The sequence below is a fragment of the Camelus dromedarius genome, chromosome 12, assembly GCF_036321535.1.
Source record: "Camelus dromedarius isolate mCamDro1 chromosome 12, mCamDro1.pat, whole genome shotgun sequence".
Taxonomy (NCBI): domain Eukaryota; kingdom Metazoa; phylum Chordata; class Mammalia; order Artiodactyla; family Camelidae; genus Camelus; species Camelus dromedarius.
Window position 1 is genome coordinate 10,974,054 of NC_087447.1, and position 20,268 is coordinate 10,994,321.

Consider the following 20,268-nt stretch of genomic DNA (forward strand, 5'->3'; position numbering starts at 1 on the left):
TTGTTCATATTTTTCTCTCTTTGATTTCTGTGCCACGTTCATCAAGTATCCCTGAGTGGCAAGGGCTTTGAACATCAGGACAAGAAATTTGGTTGCCATCAGGCTATAATGAACAACACCACCAGTGAATGCTCTTGAGTGAGGAATGAATGATTGGGCCTGTGATTTAGGGAGCTATTTCTGCAGGTTAAGGAGGAAGAATTGAATTGGAGAGGGTCTGAAGGCAAAAAGACCAGTTAGAAGATTGTGGAAAATCATGAACAATCAGGTTAAAACTGCCTGACCAAAGGGGGCTGGGCTGAAGCTGTCACGACAGAAGGTCTTTATGTTTTTATTCTGAAAATATCAAAGAAAGAGAAATTTCTGAAATTTTGCCTTGGGGAGAAGGGAAGCAGATAGACAAGAATATTTTTTAAAAAAATCAGTTTTCCAGTCTATCCCACCCTTATATCCTTCACTCTGCAATGAGGAATAAGAAACTGTAGGTTTGTTTGTTTGTTTTTAAATACAGATGGCAAATTTTATTTTTTTTTCAAGGTGGTGATAATTAGGTTTGTTTATTTGTTTGTTTGTTTATTTAATGGAAGTACTGGGGATTGAACCCAGGACCTTGTGCATGCTAAGCATGAACTCTACCACTGGGCTATACCCTGTCCACTTGTTTGGTTTTTATTCATGTGTTTTTTAATCTAGAAAAGAGGAATTACATATGAACTACCACATTGACCAGGGTAATCCTTTCCTCAATATCAGGGCTTAGAGGGACCCCAAGAATGTAGGCCTAAGGCCAAGAACTGGAAATCTGGGGAAGGAGTATAGTTTTTCTAGCTTCCCAGTAGGAGACTATGGCCCTGGTGGAAGAGAAGAGGGTGGGGTTTGGGAGAGGAGAAGGAGAAAGGCAGCAGATTTTTCTCATCTGGTTGCGGGCTGAAGAGCTGCCAACATAAACAGGGTGTGGCTGCCATCTTTCACAAATCCTTGAAGGAAGCCGCAGGGCCCTGTAGTTTGCACAATACCACACTTCCTTCTGTTCCTTGCCTGTCCTTTCACAGACACACAAACAGACTTCAAGTCTTTTCAAGTTGGATATTTGATAAATCATAAACAAAACATGTACAGGAGGGAAATCTGGCCTTGGTCAAACACCAAGAGGTTATTTTTCTTTTCAACTCTCTGCGCCATAGATTTTTTGAAAAATGAGGTCTATCAAGTGATTTTTCCCAGTTGCCATCCATTTTTCACTTCTTTACAGGGGACAGTAGGGTATGGAGGACTGAATATGGACTTTGGATTCTGGAAGACCTTAGTACAAATTCCAGCTGTACACAATCTCTCTGCATGACTTTTGGCAAGCACATCTCTAAAATTCCATTTTTTCATCTGAAAATGCATTTAAGAATACTTTCCTCTGGAAGCTACTGTGAAGATATTTAAAGGATGCAAAAGGCCCAATCCACACAACCAAAAATGGTAGTATCTGTCTGTCTTCTTTCCTCTTTCTCTGTACTGCACAGAATCTTACAATCTTAAAATTTTAAGGAATTCATAAGGTCAGCTAATTCAGACTCTCTCTCTCTCTTTTCCTCTCTCTCTCTCTCTCTATCCCTTTTTTGGATAGCCTATTTATTTTACTTTTTCCCAGTTTTATTAAGATACAAATGACATATAACATTGTATTTGTTTAAGGCGTACAACATAATGATTTGACATATGTCTGTACTGTGAAATGATTACCACAATAGGTTTATGCAGTTGACATCCATTGCCTCACAGTCACGCATTTTTTTCTTGTGACGAAAAGTTTTAAGATCTACTCTCTCAGTAACTTAAATACGTGATAATGCTACTGTTACCTATAGTCACCATGCTGTACATTACCTCTCTAGAACCCGCCTGTCTTATAACTGGAAGCTTGTACCCTTTGGCCACCTTCACCTATTGTCCCCACCTCCCCCGACCCCGCCTCTGGTAGCCACCAACCTGTTCTCTGTTTCTATGAGTTTGTTTGTCTTGAGATTCCACATATAAGTGAGATCATCACTGCCAAGTATACTATCTCCTCTTTACTTATCTCCAGTGATGGAGAACTTTCTCCTTTCCAGAACATCCACTGTACCTTTGGACTGTCCTATTGTTTTCTTATAATCTATCTCCGTCTTTCTGTCTCTGTCTTTTTTCCCCTCTCAGTTTTACCCATTAAGTCCTAGCTCCAATACTTGGAGTCATTCAAAAGATATTTTTACATTGAAGAGGTTCTGTAGAATATCTGGTTCTTTACAAAGGTAACTGCTGTTGATTAGTTATGTATTTTGAAGCCAAAAGCCACTCTTGGCTTTCACTACCTCTAGGGACTCCTTACTGGAACCAGACCAGGGACGAGGAATATAATGGAAGCAGGGCCAATGGAAATCAACTCCATCCAGCCAAAGCTGGCTTCCTTTTTCCCTCCAAGCCCAGAAGGGCAACCAGGTGGCCAATAGGTTCTCTCTGGGACATGTCATACCCCACAGCCTAGAGAGACCCAGTGGTACCTAGGAGAGAATGGGCCTTGCCTTAAAGCCCAACCAAGTCTTCCCCTTGGTGACCAACTTAAAGCAGCTACATCCAAAAAAAATTTGTTTTAAATCTCTTTGATCAACACCAGTGTTCCAGGTGCTAGCAGAGATGAATTTCATTCTTGCTACTAGCATCTGGTCTTAGCCATCTGACTGAAACCCAGAGTTTAAGGGGTTGTAGGTAAGTTTGCCCTTTGCCCTTCCTTAGGAATAGTTTGTGGTGAATCCTGTAATCACAGAACGAAAGACTCAGAAAGACCCTTGAAAATGGGGAGGGTGGAGAAAGCAAGATGCTGAGGCCTTCTTCCCCACTGCTCTGACTTTAATCAGGGCAGCTGGACTTGACCTATTTTATATTCTGGAATTCTGCAGAAGATCTCATTTTTAAAAAGTGTCTGCTATTTACAAATGGAAATAAGGAAGGAAAGAAAGAAGGTAAGAAAGTGGACTAGAAAACATTGATCTAAGCTAACTTTTATCTTGTCCAGACAGGAGATGAGAAGATTAAGACTCAGAAAGACAAATATTTTTTCCCAAGGTCACACAAAAGAAAGGTGCCTGAGAAACAGGACTTCAATCAGCATTTTTTTTTTCAGCTTTTAGGCTAGTGCTTTTTATGCCCTTCTAGGCTCATAAATATGTGCATTTGTGAGTGTGCTTACAATTTTAAAAATCATCTAGTTTCCTTGGATTATCTCTAGTTACCAGTGAAACTCCAGGTTTTAGAAAAAGGTAAAGCAGAAAGAGCTACTCCTGGAGAATGAGATTTTTGGTCCTAATTTCACCTCTGGTACCAACCAACTATATAGACAATAAATCTCCCTCTTGGCTTTAGTTTTATTACCCATAATAAGTAAAGACCAGGTTAACTGGTTTCTTCCTTTGATACTTTATTGTTTTAGGCATATCAGCTGAACTTTCTGCATATCCGTGGAGTATTTAAAATAGGGCAGACCCAGTAGTCTTGGGATTAGGGAAAGTTTTCAGTGTCTATATAGTGACTATTTTATAATCCCTTATTCAGCCAGCAGACAAATTAGTTGGGCACCTATAATGTGCTAAGCACTGTAATAGGTGAGGAGAAATAATCGATGGAAGGAGAAAACACATTTTTTTTCTCAGCATGTTAGTCTTTCTAGGTTTTCTTCATTGTACCCTACAAAGTCATCTGAAGTACAAGTACCCTCTGCACCTCAATTATATCATTTATCTGGGAATTACCATATTAGAACTTCATTCCTCTTTATCTCAGTATGTTGTGTAATTCTGTTAAAAAAATGTGAACTGACTTTCCCAGGTTGAGGAGAAGAGGACTCTTTACAATGATTTTCAGAAATCAAGTTCCATATAACCAATCTTGTCCAGTCAATCGGGACGGGGAAAGGATCATATCTATTGCAGTTACGTCTACACTGTGGTCCTGTGGATTGCCCAGACCCATGGCCAGATTCTTTCACAGCATTCAGGAAAAAGAGCAGGCTCTGGAGTGAAAGCATCAAGGGTTTAAGTCATGGTTCAGTCACTATCTCCCTGAGCTGTCACAACTGCAATGAGCTTCTTGTCTGTAATATGTATCTTTTGGAATTGTATAAACTGAGCTCATTCAGCAAATATTATTTAACATCCACTCTGTTCCAGGCACAGTACAAGGCATCAAGGTTACAACACCCTCCCAGACTTTATAGTTAAGGATACAGAAAGAACAAGTCAGCAAATGAAAGTAAATATGAAATCTGGTAAGAGTTATCAGATAAGCCACATGTTGCTATAAATGTTGGCAATAACATAATTTTTATTACTTCCTACTAGCCATTATTACCATGTACAAGTCCATGCACCTGGGCTTAAGCCACAGGTGCAGTGGAGAGCAGACGCTGGGTTAAGGATGAAGTAGACCTGGGTTCAGATCCCGACAGTGCTGCTCATTTATCAAGTGATAAAAAATATTTCTTTTTCTCTCCAAAACTTGATGTAAGTTATTTCATTTAATCTTTACAATCTGTGAGATAGTCCTAGCGTTGCCTGTCTTTCACAAAAGAGGGAAATCGAAAGAGGAGATTTGAGAACGATGTGTCAGTTTGAGCAAGCTCACGCAGCTGGTGAGCAGCAATGTAAGGACTGGTGGCCAGCTGTGTCTGACGTCAAGGTCCTGCTTTGGGTGACCACAAATAACATGATGGATGGGAAAATGCCACACATGCTTAGAAACACTGTAAAAATAAGTGGTGGTGGCTCTCAGACCATGCAAACTAATAATATATATTTATATAGTTATTATTATAAGGAAATTTAATGTATGTCCCTACTCTATTTTTATATCTTTACCTTTAGATAATTCAGGTCAAAATAACCAGGTTATCAATGTAGTAATCATATAAAATCATGGGCAATTAGCTTTTATCACCTAATAAAAATGCAATAGACTAGATATTGTAGAACCTTGAGGTTGAAGTAGCAAGAATCATGATGAATCTTGCTAAAACATACCTCTGACAATAACTGTAAATGTGAGAAATGGAGGGGAGGGACTAGTTGTCTGGCCGTATGTGGTTTCTCCTCCCTGCTGCACTGCAGAATGAATGGTGGTGTTACTTCTTAGGGGAGCATGTGTTTCTGAATCTACCTGTTTTGATTCAAATCATTATTAGCTTTGCTCCTGGCCTTGAAGCAACTTTCCAGTCTTCCTTCTCAGCCTCCTTTCACTCTCCTCCCTCGTTTACACTGCATCTGCACTGCTTTCAGTTATATTGTTAAACATATGTTTGACAGCTAGTTCCCTGTTACAAAGAAATAGAAAAAAAAAAAAAACTTTCACATTTTCCCTTTTGCCCATGGGGAAAGATCAAACTCCTTAATATGATATTTATTCAATAAATATGAATTGAGCATCTACTATGTGCCAAGCACTGGTCTAGGTGCCTGGGGTACTTCAATGAATGAACAAAACAAAAATGACTAACAATCCTGGTCTTCATTAAGGTTACATTCTTGTGGAGGGATACAAACCTAGGAATCATATGCAACAGTAGAAGGTGGTGAGTCCTATCAAAAGGACAGGGAGGGCAAAGGGGACAGAAGTCCAAAAGTGGAGAGAAGGTTCAAATTAAATATGAATATGCGCACACCTATGTGAAATTATGAACATAGTGTGCAATTACATATACAATACATGCGATTATATCTATGAAACATTGCAACAAATGCCCTTGCCATCTTTGCTTTTGGACATCTGTCACAATTTGTTGCCCTCCCACTGTCTCTCAAAAGGAGACTTATTGTCTCTTAACTATTTACCCTGTACTTCTGCCGTGATAACATTTTTAAGTTTCCTCAAACAATATGCTCCCCTGTGCTCTTGCAAATGCTTTTCTCATTTTTAATATAAAGCTCTTGGACCAACCACCTGCCAAATCCTCACACACGAAATTTTCATTCTGGTAACCCCTTACTCATTGTTGGAATCCTCCTCAAATACATCTCCTCTTGGAAAACTCCAGCAGCTAGTACCAGGATACGGAGCACTGTACAAATATTTCTCTTAGAGCACCTTGCACACTGTGCTGTGATTTATCTGTTTCCTGATTGTTCCATGCAGTACGTTGAATACTGTAAGCTTAATAATAATGTTTATTACTTTCTACATCATATTTCCCTATCAAACACATGGTGCAAAGTGAGTTGATAATATTTGTGTCAAGTAGGGCATTAGCATTTCACAGTATTGAAATTTTTTTCTTACCCTTTTCTTTAATCTCTAAAGGGAGTGCCAGCTTTTCACATCTCTATGTGCTTCACTCTACTATTTTAAGGAGAAAGAACACCTTGACCCCATAAAATCTGGTCAGAACAGACTATGATGGTAAGAAATATGAAAGTGCCTCTCTGGGCATTTCAACTTTTGACGTATTTATTTTCTCATAAAAAAAATCTAGTATAAATTTGAGTGGCTCAATAATCTAAGCACAATGCTTGGAGCAACTGGAAAAAAGAGGGTGTTTCATCCAAGTACTATTAATAACATCTTTCAATAAAGTCACGGCATAGACAGTGAAATTGATGATCCAGATAATGCAAAATGCCATTTTATTCCGGGACCTGTCACTTTTGCATAAACAAATGAATCAGAGCAGGATGACAGTGATATCTGTGAAAGACCCAATAAAGAGGGGATTTCTGCATTGGTTAGAGGTAGGGCATTTGCCTTCCAGTGCCTCTTCTGGTTCTGAGAGTCTATGATCATATGACAGAACAAAATGGTTTCTTCACCTGGATTTTCATTGCCCCAGGAATCTCATTTTGAGGGTCTAAAGGCAGCAGAGAGAAGATACGTGGCGCTGGGAAGAAACATCAGCACGATGAGCAATTTCATCCTCTTGGGATTTTCAGAACATCCAGCGCTGCAGGTTGTCCTCTTTGTGTTGTTTCTGGGGACCTACTTCATGACTCTGGCTTGGAACCTGGGTCTCGTTGTCCTGATCGGCATGGAGTCACACCTCCACTCCCCCATGTATTTCTTCCTTGGTAACTTGTTCTTTGTTGATATTTCATATACTTTGTCCATTGCCCCTATGATGCTGGGTGATTTCTTCAAGGAGCAGAAGACCATCTCCTTTGTGGGCTGTGCTGCTCAATTTTCCTTCTTCATTGGGATGGGAGGCACTGAGTGCTGCCTCCTGGCGGCCATGGCCTATGACCGGTATGCTGCCACCTCCAGCCCTCTGCTCTACACAGCCCTCATGACACCCACCGTCTGTGTGGGGATGGCCATTACTGCGTACGCTGGAGGATTCCTCACTGGATTGATCCAGACCAGCTCTGTATTCCACCTCCATTTCTGTGGGCCACAAGTCATTAACCACTTTTTCTGTGACCTGCCAGCTCTGCTGCTCTTGTCTTGTTCTGGTACCTTCCTCAGCCAGGTAGTGAACTTTCTTGTGTGTGCAGTGGGGGGCACATCAGCTCTTGTTGTCCTGGTCTCCTATGGCTACATCATTGCTGCTGTCATGAAGATCCCTTCAACCCAAGGGCAGACAAAGGCTTTCAACACCTGTGCCTCTCATCTGACCACAGTGATTCTCTTCTATGGCTCTGGGCTCTCCTCCTACCTTCACTCTAGTTCTGGCTACTCACTGGACGAAGATAAGGTGGTGTCCTTGTTCTATGGAGCTGTGATTCCCATGCTGAACCCCATCATATATAGTTTGAGAAACAAGGATATCAAAGATGCATTGAAAAAACTCAAGGAAAGAAGCAGACACCCTCTCTGTGTCTTATAGTTCTTTGAGTTAAAAAAAAAAAAAACCTTAAGTTTTGCTCTATGTAAATTGGCATAATAATAAGTGGCTCATTTATTAGTAGTAATACTAAGAATCTGAGTAATAAATTAAAGAAGCTATTTCAAACAAGATCCCCAACCTACATGTCTACTGCACAATTAGGCTCAACAAAGGTTTGTTTTCTTCGTCTTACTTTTCTTGTCTGGTGGGCTGATAGGGTTTCAATTTTGGTCATTTGTAACAGAAAATAAATATGTTTTTTCGTGACATTTCTTAGCTTTATGGCATCGGGTGCTGTGTCCAGGCTACCATGCCTTAGAGCCAGCTGGGGCGTGGCCCCAGGACCATGAGCATTCTTCAGAGATCTTTTTACAAAACACTGCTCATGCCAATCCATTCACTATTTGCGACAATTTACTTGTTCCCTTTGCCTTGGATATCTGCCTACCCAAAGGCTGATACTGACCAGGAAGGCTGACTCTGGATTAGGAACCTGAAAACCCTAGCTGAGCTGGGTTCAGCAATGGCTACTCAGAGCCAGCAAAGCAATAGGGCACTTTTCAGCCCTGTGTGAAAAGAGCCAAGGTCACATCTGTGGGGGCATGAGGTCCCTAGGGCCAGAAAGACGGACCTAAATCAGCAGATCCAAAGTTGTGAAGTCACAGTGAGCAAAGACCAGAGATAAGGGTAAGTGAGAAGCCCTAAAGGTGGGTAGAGTGCCGTGTGGCTAATTATCATGACTGAAGCCACCCAGCGATGGAGAGGACCTGGTCAGAGGAACAGGGGCGGAGAAGAGTGCCTTCCTCTGGCAGCTCTACTCCATTATCTGTTCCCTAGACCAGTTCTCATTCTCGGCCTTGTAAGTGTATTTGACTTACTCTCTGTTCTCACCCCATCCCCAATTTACTTCCACTTCATGTACTAGAGCTTCTATCTGTTCTGCTGTCTGTCTGGAATTTGACCTCAGCCTGCTCCATGATTCTGACACCCCTGCTTTCATTTCCATGCGTTGTCTCGGAAGGGGCCCCACTCTGTGACACGATCTGAGGGAGGACGACTAAGTCAGTGAGTTTGCAGCAGAAATGAATGTGGATTTTAACTTGTCTTTGATCCTGTTTTACAAGATGGTTCTTGAGCAGAGGACAAACATTTATGAAGTCCTCCTTCCTCAGTGGTTGTGTGTATAAATCTTGGTGAATCGTGACCGCCATTCCTAGGTCACGCCAATGTTGGCTGTGGCTCTCATACTTCAATCTTTCTTTCAGTTCATGCTGGTATTGGATCTGTTCTCTGGCCACTTGGATTACTGGCAGTTTATGAACTGGAGGGGCTACAACTTCACAGTTTCCTTCGTAAAGGCTTTGTTGATCCTGGACTCCAGATGAAGTTGATTTACTGCAATATGTTCATGTAACATCCTCTATCTCGTAAATCAGCTCCGCTGAGACTTCCCTATTTTTTCCTTGTTTAGTTATCTGTCTTCTCAGGTCGTTAACATCCTTGTTGAAACTGCTCTCTGCTGCTTTCCCAAAGCATAAGATATGACTGGGACAAACTCTGTGTCAATAAATATTTGTTTAGTAAATGAATAAATAAATCCAAATTCACTTGGCAGATGATTTAGAGATTTTTATGCCAAAGGAAGAAAGTAACACTTATTAGATGCTTATTGTATGTCAGGCTTGGTTCCCAGAAGTTTTTAAAACTTATATTTCAAATCTATACCATATGCACAGATTCTTTATTTAAAAAAAGAAGGAACACCTTAGGTAAAGGAATGTTTCTTTTAAAATATAACCTTCGATTTCAGTTCCTTTATGTACTCCCCAAAAGGTAACTACTGTTTATGTTGCATATAAGTTTACACTTTTTCTGCTTACTAATATCCATATAGTTACCAATCAGAAACATATAATGCTGTTTTATGTGGCTCTGTGTGTATTTAAATAAATGAAATCATATTGAATGATCATTCTATACCTTGATTTTTAAACATTCAATCATTATGTCTTGGACCTCTCTCCACATTATACACATAAATCTACCTCAATCTTTTTAATTGTTTCATAGACTTGATATACCAAAATTCATGTACCTGTTCCTCCCTGATGGACATTTAGGTAGTTCCTAGGTTTTTGCTAGTTTATTACAAATAGTGTTGCAATAGGCATGTTTGTTCCTACTAATATGCACTTGTTATGGTAGAAACTGAAAAGTTGAATTGCTGCTTATAGACAATGTATGTTTTTAAATTTTAATAGATGCTGCCAAGTTCTCTCTAGAAGGGCTACCAAAGATGCTTCTGTCAGCAACACCCCTATCTCCTTACACCCATAGTAAAGGATGATACTATGAAACTTATTTTTTTTCCTATTTGATCCCTCTTTAAAAGTATTCTTTTAATCCTTGAAATGACCCTATTAAATAAGATTGTTTATTGTCCTCATTTATATACAATGTATTACATACTACAGAAAGTCTCTATGTACACAATTTTAAAAAAATTCTCAAACTGTACGATGAAATGGGGTTTTGATAATGTTTATTTAAGATATGAGGTATGTAGGGCTTGGAAAGTAGGCTACATAACATACACAAAGGCACACTAATAAGTTAAGGAGATTCTAAGTGCACGTCTACATGACACCAAGGCCATTAATTGAAAATATATATTCTCACATGTATGCTTGGCATCATCCAGAGATGAAGAAAATATTAAAGCAAGTTCTGAAGGAAAAAGAAACTGACTCATTTGTCAGGTCAGGCATGATTCAAGTGCAGAAAGAGAAATGAGAACTGATTTACTTCTGTTAAATAGGAGTAGCTTCAATAAGAGTGTCACTTAAGTTATATACCAGGCGCGACAAGCTTTATTTAAGCCAGTCATTCAAAAAGCATTATTCAAAAATGGATTTGTTAATGAACAACTTTATAAATGGCTTTATTCCCAAGTGACCATGAAACAAGAAGGAATCAAAATGTTAAAACAAAACCCAAATTGAATTAATAGTTTAATAATAATGCTTTTCAAAAGTAACAATAGTAATGAAGTTCGAACCCCATTTATAGCATCTGTTTCTGTATTCAGATAAAGAAATGACCAACTGTGCTGTAGGCTCTGGGGAAGGGAAACAGTGTTGAGTGGCAATGTATCAGGATACCAAGGTCACGGGGAAAATAAAGGAAGAGGGGTTGATGCTTTGAAGCCTCCCTCTGGATTAAGCCAGATAAGAAGAGCTTAGCGGACAACATTGAATCACCGTCCATACCGAGTTGTTTATACGGAAGGACTCCAGAAGAATTTTACCTCCTAACACTGCTTTCTTATCAACAGTTTTCCTGTATTCATCCTATTAACTCTGAATTGTATCACTCAACATGGAAACATAAACTCTTTCTACATTGATTGCTAAGAAGTTTTGAGTAAAATTTGTGACTCATCTGTAGCAAGAATTTGGGTCACTGTGATGAGCACTCTACTCTGCATTTCTTTTTTTTTTTTCTTTCATAATTCTTTTAATCTGTTATTGTATATATTTTATACATCTCTGCAAGCTTCTTGCTGAAACATTTTGCAGCAAAATAGAATATAAATATGCGTAGAGTTTGCCTTACCCACCAGGTTGTTGCATTAGAAAGTGAATTACTGTTGGTTCTCTGGGCCACCTCTACCTCTAACCTCTGCTCAAATCACACTTACCTCCTTAATCTGTAGTCATCCAAGACTCCTTTTCCATCATTCTCCCCATTCTCTCTTAGTCTCTCGGTATCTTTCTCCCTGCTTCTCTTTTCTCGTCTCTGTCTCTCTGGCCCTGTCTCTCTCTCTCTCTGTATCTGTCTGTGTCTGTGTCTCTGATGCTCTCCATCTTTCTCTGACTTGGAGGACCACCCTGACCCCCTGGTCCAACTTGAGACCTTGCTCTATGGTCACTTAGCACCCTGTATTTCCCTTTCCATACAATATTTCCCTTTCCATATAATGCATCATTGTTCAACATCTGTCTTCCCATTAGACTACAATTGCCACGGCAGAGTAAGTGATCCCTGACACACGGTACCTGCACAATAAGCTTTTGTGAGCACATTAAAAATTTGCTATATCTCAGAATGTTTTTAGCTGTTAAGTGACAGCCTAGTGACTAGTCTATTCCACACCCCTCTTTCCACAAATAAAGAATGGAAGCCCTGAGTGGTGAAATAATTTGCAAATGACTCACAGCTGGCTAATGAAAGCACTCCTTTCCAGCCCAGCAATTGTTCCATGTCTACACAACAGTGGCCGTTGCCGGTCAACAACTTACCCAAAAGGAGGTGAAAATTTCTCTTAGAAAGAATGCAGTATGGTCTAAAAATCCCTTGCTTCACAGCTTGGCAACTCTGACTTCCTGTTTTTAGGGAAATCATGCCACTTCAGCTTTGTGTCATGAATCTTATGGCTGGGGAAACTTTACTTCTTCTCATTATTATTACACCTCAACTGGAAGGAACTATAGAAATTGTACATAGACTGGTGGCTCTTAAACTGTGTTCCAGGGATGCCGGTGATCTGCCTTCTCCAAGTGGTGAGAAGGGGAAATATATATGTAAAGAAAAAAACAAGGGAGAATTTGGCCAGTTGAGCTGACCCATGGGATACTCCCCTCCCCCATACGCACACAGGCACAGACACATTTCTGCAAAAACAAAGATTCCAGCTCAAAACCAAGAAAGGGAAATCTTTAGGTGCTTGAAAGAGAGAACTCAAAATCAGAGCAGTTAGTGGGCACTGAAGCCTTGTGGCTAAGGGACTTTCTGAGCCAAATGCAGACTTCAGAGCAGAGCTCTGGGGCTTTGAGGGCTGGTCCTATGTGTGATGTCCGGGGTCGAGGGGTGGCTGGAACCGTCCTGGGAGTCAAGAAGGACTGCCTCAGCCACCACCTGTGGATGAGAAAAGCTCCATCCACTGGCCTGCAGAAAATGGCCTGGATGATTGATATCTTCCCATAGACAGCAGGACCCCGAGCCTGCGTTTACACAGATGTGAGGTCTTAGTTCACATCGACTCCAAACCAAGAAATTAACACAAGCACTGGTCCAGTATGAGGCCTCAGCAGAGACAAGGGCAAAATCACTTTGGAGTATCAACTGTCTGAACCGGAGCAAACCGGCTTCCCACAGCAAACCCCAGTGGAAAAGGAGATCTAGAGTCACAAATGAAAACCACACAGGGAAATACGTCACCAAGAGGAAGGCGCAGCAGGAACAATGCGTGGGAGAATGTGCATGCCACGACCTGCATGGAACAGAATGTTCTCAGACTCCTCTGGTAAAAGATCACAGCCATAGCTTTCAAGCCGAGGCAGGTTATCACTGGATTGCAGACTCAAGCGGCATGCATCATGTAGACACTGGAAAGGATCTCAACAAACCTTCTTATTTTACAGACGGGGAAACAGGGACTCAGAGAGGGGAACTGACCTGGCTAGGATCACCAGCAGGTTAGTGTCAGAATGAGGAACAGAATCTAGGTCTCCAGAATTCTAGCCCTCTGCTACTTTTACTGCCCTGTGATGCCCTAATTTCCTAAGGTAGAAATTAAGAACCTAGCTTCAAGAGAGAACCAGGAGGAAAGGGAAATGGAAAGTCCTACTCAGGACCTGGGAAAACCCAGAACCTGGGCTCTGACTATTATTAGCAAAGCTCAGATTTAGTTCTCTAATAATTAGAATTTTTAAGTAAACCCCTCCTATCTTCATTTTTCATTATACTAACGTCTTTCTTTCCTATTCTTCCCCTATTTTCCTTAGCCCGTCTCTTGATAGAAGTCCTTCTCAGCATGATGGAAGTATTATCAGAATTGGGGCAAGTCAGTTCTCTGATAATTCCTTCTTCCTTCTCAGTCTCTGCCGCAACCTCCAGCCAAGACTTGCCTGCACACTGTGTAAGGCTGGGGCGAGAGAAAGGGAAAAGGAATGGGGAGAAAGCAGGTGTCTTTAGGCCAGCCTCACTGGGTGAAGATGCTTGGCAGGGATGGAGACCAAGTGGGTATGGAAGTAGATATGGGTTCAGTCTTGCAAGACCAGAGCTTTAAATACCAGGTCAGACATAAATGAGGCAGAAGTTCTTGGCACATAGGAACACTCCCCCTGGGCTCTTATAATTCATTTATTATATAAGACACTAGGACCACACCATCCCACGTCACCAAGGATACACTTATAGACCAGAAAAGCAAATTAAATTTTACAATAAGAAAAACAAGTAGCACTAGCTAGGCTCAGAGTAAGTGCTCAGAGACTAGCATCAATGGAAACAAACATCCTGTAAGAATTTTGCTTCAGCTTGAGTCTGCATTCCCAACCACTCAAGGCCTGCTCTACCAGGGGAATGTTCGAGAACTATTGTCAGCTTTGCCGGCTGTATTCACTTCTTCATTTGTTCAATAGTAACATGTGTTGATCGAGCCTCTGCTGCCGTGTACCAGATACTGCGATGGCCTCAGGTAATACAGTGATGAACCAGAAAAACACAGCCTTCCCATAAGGAGCTTATAGTTTACCAGAGGAGAGATTCACACAAAAAGTCCATGAAAATAGCCAGTGATAAATTCAAGGAATGCTACAGAGCACATAAGAGGGACATTGTAATGTTAATTAATTGATGTTTCATTGGGAGGTACAGTCCCAGGGCAGGAAATGTAAGGGGAAAGGGGAGACAAGGCAGCAAAGGAGACAAAGCAAATCTAAGGGGTTTATTACTGAGCTGATCACAGCTTAAGGAAAAGACACAGACAGTTGTGTAATGTCTTCAGGCAGAGCACATGAAACCACCAGTCCTCAAAACGGTCCGCTGGAGGGAGAAAGAAAAAGCAAAGTATTTCCCAGATTCCTCCTATCTCCCATATCTAACTCATCAATGTTCACTGGCACATGGAATTTCAGTCCTCTGTATTTCTGGGTTGTGTTATCCAGTATTCTCTGACCAACCACTGGAAAAGCCATAGTCCACACCCGGTGGCCCAGTGCTTCATCGGAGCTCAACAGTGAGGAAGGAGCGGAAGTCTCTTCGGGTCCAGTGGTGTTTAGGGTCTCCAGGTACAATGTAGGATACTCAGTTAAATTAGAATTTTAGATAAACATTGAAAATTTTTGTAGTATAAGTATGCCCCAAATGTTGCTTGGGACATACTCCTACTAAAAAAATTATTTGTTGTCTATCTGAAATTTAAATTAAGTTGGGCATCCCATATTTGCATCTGCTAAATCTTGGCAACTCTCCTCTTTTTGGACCTAAGTACTCGAGCTATGGGGAAGTGGAGAATATGTCAGAGCCCACACCTCCTCCCAGGAGAGGTCAAGGGGTGAGGGGTTGGAGGACCACCCAGAACTCTTCACTGGGTAGGGAGCTGAGGGCTTAGAGATTGGTGCAGCTGAAGAAATCTAAAGATGCCCATAAATTTATTTGATACAACCTAGGCCTGTGAGTTCAGGGGAGGCTTTTAGGAAGAAATCACTTTTAAACTGAAATATGAAGGGCAAGCAAGAGTTAGCCTGGAGAATTTGGGGAGCAGCTCAGTCTGAATAACAAACATGCACTGCTCAGCACCTGGACAGAAGACTTCAGGTCTGAGTACCTGCCTTTAGTTTATTTTTGCCTGAGTCTCAAAAGGCAACTCTTCAATCTGAGTTTCCCTCTACAACAGTCCAAATAAATACACATTGCCAAAATTCTCTTGCATGTTCACACGCCTCATTCCTCTCTGCCCCAACCCCTAGTAAACACTATTCTAATTTCTGTCTTTACAATTTGGCTTATTCTAGGTACTTCATATAAGTGGAACCATATAATGTTTAACTTTTTTTTTGTCTGACAAGCCTCGGAAGGCTGGCATAAAATAGTTTCTGGGATGCGGATTCTTGTCAGCTTCAAGAACAAACTTCAGTCAAAAACTTAAAAAATTTATTAGCTAGTCATTTATAGTACATGTTTGTTAATCCCATTCTGAGACTTCTAGGATGAATTCTTTGATAAAGCAACCAGTTACTTCTGGTTTACCTGCATCATTAATCCAAATGCCCTTCCTGAATGGAGTGTCTTGTCCTTTTGCTCCTGTCACCTTGGGGCTTGTAGGTCTCTACCACTGACTATTTTTGAAACCCATCAGTAGAATTCTAAGACTGCAAAGTTTTTACATTCATCCATTAATCTTTCCGACAAATATTTATTGACTACCTCATGGATTCCAGATGCTCTTCTAGGGAAGGCTGGCATTCATGTGAATAGCTCTGAAAATACTGAAATATTTTCTCCTTATAGCTCACCAAGTACCCTATCTACCACAGTCCCTGCCTTGGAAACCCCTGAAGTTCCCCATGATTCATCAATGAAAAAATTATTGGCCTAGTAGGAGGTGTCTAGGGCCCTCACACTGTGGTCTTTATCCCTTCTCATTAGTCATTAAACAAGACAGACCTAGTTACACTCTCTCAGATTTCCAGGTTGGTGGGCATCTAACCCACCTGCTCTTGCTTGCATCTGGTATACAGCATCACTGTCAAGCGGCCACAGCACGGGAGTATGATTTCAACCAGTGGATCACACAGACCACTTGGACTTGGCTGAAGCCACAGTTTCCCAAGAATTAGAACTGTCCACAGACAGTGGGTAGGAAGTCACCCTGCCCTAGAGGCATCCAAACAGAGGTTAACTGACACTGAATTACAGTTTAAACCCTAAAACTATCCCTCAACTTCAAAACAGATTATTTCTCAATAGTATTTGTACCAATTACACTATTTGTTACATGATCCATTATAAAATTCTCAATGTGGTAGATACACTCTGACTCCAATATTAATCAGTTCTTCAAATATCTACTCTTATTCCTTATTACAATACTAATTCTTGTTACCACCAATAACCTATTCCAGCTTCACCGTGGAAGAGAGGGAGTTGGGATTATATTTTTATTAATTGGATGATGACATGGCTGAGCAGATGCAAACACAGCCTCCCTCCAAGAAATTCTATATAACTGCATTGGAGATACTGGATTTGTCATATCAATAGCCTGATTTTTATTTAATTTAAATACATGAGATCTTCAACAAATCTTTATGCTCACTCAAAGCCCCTCCAACCTACCCCCCAAAAGGACTTCTCCTAGCTGCAGCCAGAAAATCCACTCAATTTGGCTTACATCTTTGACTCCCCTCAGCAACAGAAGGCCCCACTCCTGTATCCGCCCTACTTCACTCAAGTACAATAGTAGTAGCAGGTGTATTCCTGCTTATTCAATTTTATCCCCTAATAGGAAGTAACAAAACTATCCAAACCATGACACTATGCCTAAGAGCAACGACCACACTATTTACCACAATCTGTGCACTTATGCAGAATGACATTAAAAAATTGTTTTCTCCACCTCAAGCCAATTAGGCCTTATGATATTAACAGTTGGTATTAACCAACCCTATTTAGCATTCCTTCACATCTGCACACACACTTTCTTTAAAGCAATACTCTTTATATGCTCTGGAAATGACAAACAAGATATTCAAAAAATAGTGAGTTTACTTAAATCTATACCCTTCACCACAACATTCCTCATTGTTGGCACCATGACCCTCATTCCTCATGACAAGAATCTCATTCCTTACAGGCTTCTACTCCAAAGACCTCATTGAAGCCGCTAACACCTCGTATACCAATGCCTGGGCCCTACTTATTACTCTTATCGCCTCTTATGACCACTTTGTAAGACTGTATTAGAGGAGGCTCAAGTGTCGTCTAAGAGGGAATGTCCTTTCCAATAATGGGATTCTGTAAGTCTCTGATTCTAAATTGGATGTCAGTAAAATACAGACCCCAGGCAAAATCCAGCCCCCTCTTGTTTTTGTAGAGATTTTATTGGAACACAGTCATACGCATGCATTTACATATCATCGACTTTGGCACTACAATGGCAGAGTTGAGTACTTATCACAGAGACCATTTGGTTGCAAAGCCTAACAAATCTACTGGCCACTTATGGAAAATGCTTGTTAATCTCATTCTAAGAGACTTCTGGGATGAATTCTTTGATAAAGCAACCAATCACTTCTGGTTTACCTGTGTCACTAATCCAGATGGTATGGCTACTAGATTGTTTTCCTTAAAGATGCATGTCTTTGGGATATTAATAAAAAAAATATTCAGAATTAAGGGGCCAAGATGGTGGAGGAGAAGGACGCTCATAGCTCACCCTCTCCCACAAATACACCAAAAAGTCACATCCACGGACCCACCTAGCCAACCAGAGCACCTGCTAAACTCAAACAGAACATTGCCCTCTTCAAAAGACAAACATGCCAAGAATCTGGTAGGAGAAAAGGTAAAAAGAAAGAAGAAAAAACAAAACAGTGCGGGACAGGTCCCACAGGGAGGGAGTGGCAAAGGAGGACTGGCACTCCTTCGTTGAACCTTCCCCTCTCTAACAGACAGGCCTGTGGGATGGAGGGGGAGCCTCCAAGGTTCATATCTGACCTGAGCGTCCCTTGACCAACAGAACTAAGTTAAATGGGCACAAAGGGTCCCTGCAACACCCAGTCCGAGACTCAAGCCGGCAACTGGGGGCCCGGACAGGCCACCTGAGCCGGGCGGAGGATGGGGATGGCTGCACTGAGGCAGCCCTGGGGGAATGCAGGGGGCTGCGTACCATGGCTGGGAGGGGATATGGAGCAGAACAACCTGGGCACTCCATAAATTACGAAAGAATAAAGCAAAGCAGCACTGCTGATGTGCCCTGGGGGGGGGGGAGGGGCGCCGTAGCCGTTGTCTCCTAAGACCCATGGCGCTTCTGAGAAGATAGGAGGGGTGCAGCCACAGCTGTCATCTCCTCCTGTGCTCAGCGCCTGGGCGGAGGCGGGGGTGGGGCTGAGGCCGAGACCTGAATCCACACCTGGGGGCTCCGCAACCTCTTAGGCAGGACTGAGAATTGTTTACAGCCTGAGGCAGATAGGTTCTTTCTGCCCTGGTGCCTCAGAGAACTCGCACTGCCAAGACAAAAAAGGAGCTGAGATTTGGCAGGGAGCTAGGGCGGGACTGTTCCACGCTCTTCCCTGAGCCTGCCTACGGAGCGCCACCGACCAGAGGCGGAGTGTGCAGTTGCACAGAGCAGCGGAGCGACTGGCGCTGGGAGAGGGCGGTGGCCACCTGCCTTCCTGGCAGGAGCGCAGCACCTGACAGCGGTGCTGGGAGGAGGTGCAATCAGCCCGCTTACCTCACCCGACTGCAGCATCTGACTGCAGCATCGGGAGGGGGAGTGACCCACCCGCCAACCGTGAAGGAGAGCAACACCTGACCCAGTGTTGGGAGGGGGCGTGATCTGCTTGCAGACAGGTACTGGGAGCAGCACAGACAAGGGAGCCAATGGAGGGACTCTGGAAACAGCAAGCTGAGTTCGCGAAACAGGGCGAAGACAGAAAGACTTTTCGATAAAATTATTAAAAGTGCTCAGTCTTCAGGAGAACACATTCCCCCCACCTTTTTTTTAATCTTTTCTTTTGTCTGTTCTATTTTTTATTACCTTTTTAATCTTTACTTTTTAAACAATTGTATATATCTACAGTTTTAATCCCTTCTAAATTTATCTTTTAAAATCTTTTTATTATTATTTTAAAAAATCCACCTCATTTCATTTTTATTTCTCTTGGTTTTGATCTTCTGTTATTGATTATACACAGGTTTCATATATTGTTTTTTGATTTTTTCTCCTTTTTAGAAGGTTTTAAAAAGATGTTTCAACTCGATTGCTATTCAGCTTCAACTTGCTCTTCTATTATTGATTACACACTGCTTTCAATCTTTTTTCTCCCTTCTTTAAAATTCCCTCTTGTTTTACATTTTAAAAAAATCTGTTCTATTTTCTATTAAAGTTTCTTTTAAAGTTTTACTTTTTAAACAATTGTATATGTCTCCAGTTTTAATCCCTTTAAAATTTTTCTTTTAAAATATTATTATTATTATTATTTTAAAAAATCCACCTCATTTTATTTTTATTTCTCTTGGTTTTGATTTCCTGTTATTGATTATACACAGGTTTCAAATATTTTTTTTTTATCTTTTCTCCTTTTTTAAGGTTTTTAAAAGACATCTCAACTCAACTGCTATTCTGCTCCAACTTGCTCTTCTATTACTGATTATACATTGTTTTCAAAACTTTTTTTCTCCCTTCTTTTAAAATTTTCTCTTTTTTTAAGATTTATTCCTGCATAGGCTTTATATAGATAAATAAATAAACTCTTTAAGGACTGCAATTGATAACTGATACACCATAAGCCACAGTGCCAGAGATGTGAGCAAGATGAAGAAGCAGAGGAACCACTCCCAATTAAAAGAGCAAGAGAAATCCCCTGAAAGAACAATCGATGAAATAGACATTGATGGCCTACTAGATCAAGATTTCAAAAAAGGAGTGA

The 20,268-nt window shown here is 41.2% G+C and overlaps 1 protein-coding gene and 1 pseudogene across 1 annotated transcript; both read left to right on the plus strand.

The window, feature by feature from the left end:
* The first annotated feature begins 6,808 nt into the window (after nucleotides 1–6,808).
* On the plus strand, nucleotides 6,809–7,831 carry LOC105094965 (olfactory receptor 5A1). Its single transcript, XM_010987077.1, has one exon. It carries the CDS (start codon nucleotides 6,809–6,811, stop codon nucleotides 7,829–7,831), a length of 1,023 nt encoding a protein of 340 aa, XP_010985379.1.
* An 8,702-nt stretch (nucleotides 7,832–16,533) lies between these two features.
* On the plus strand, nucleotides 16,534–17,584 carry LOC135322645 (NADH-ubiquinone oxidoreductase chain 5-like; annotated as a pseudogene).
* Nucleotides 17,585–20,268: the final 2,684 nt, after the last annotated feature.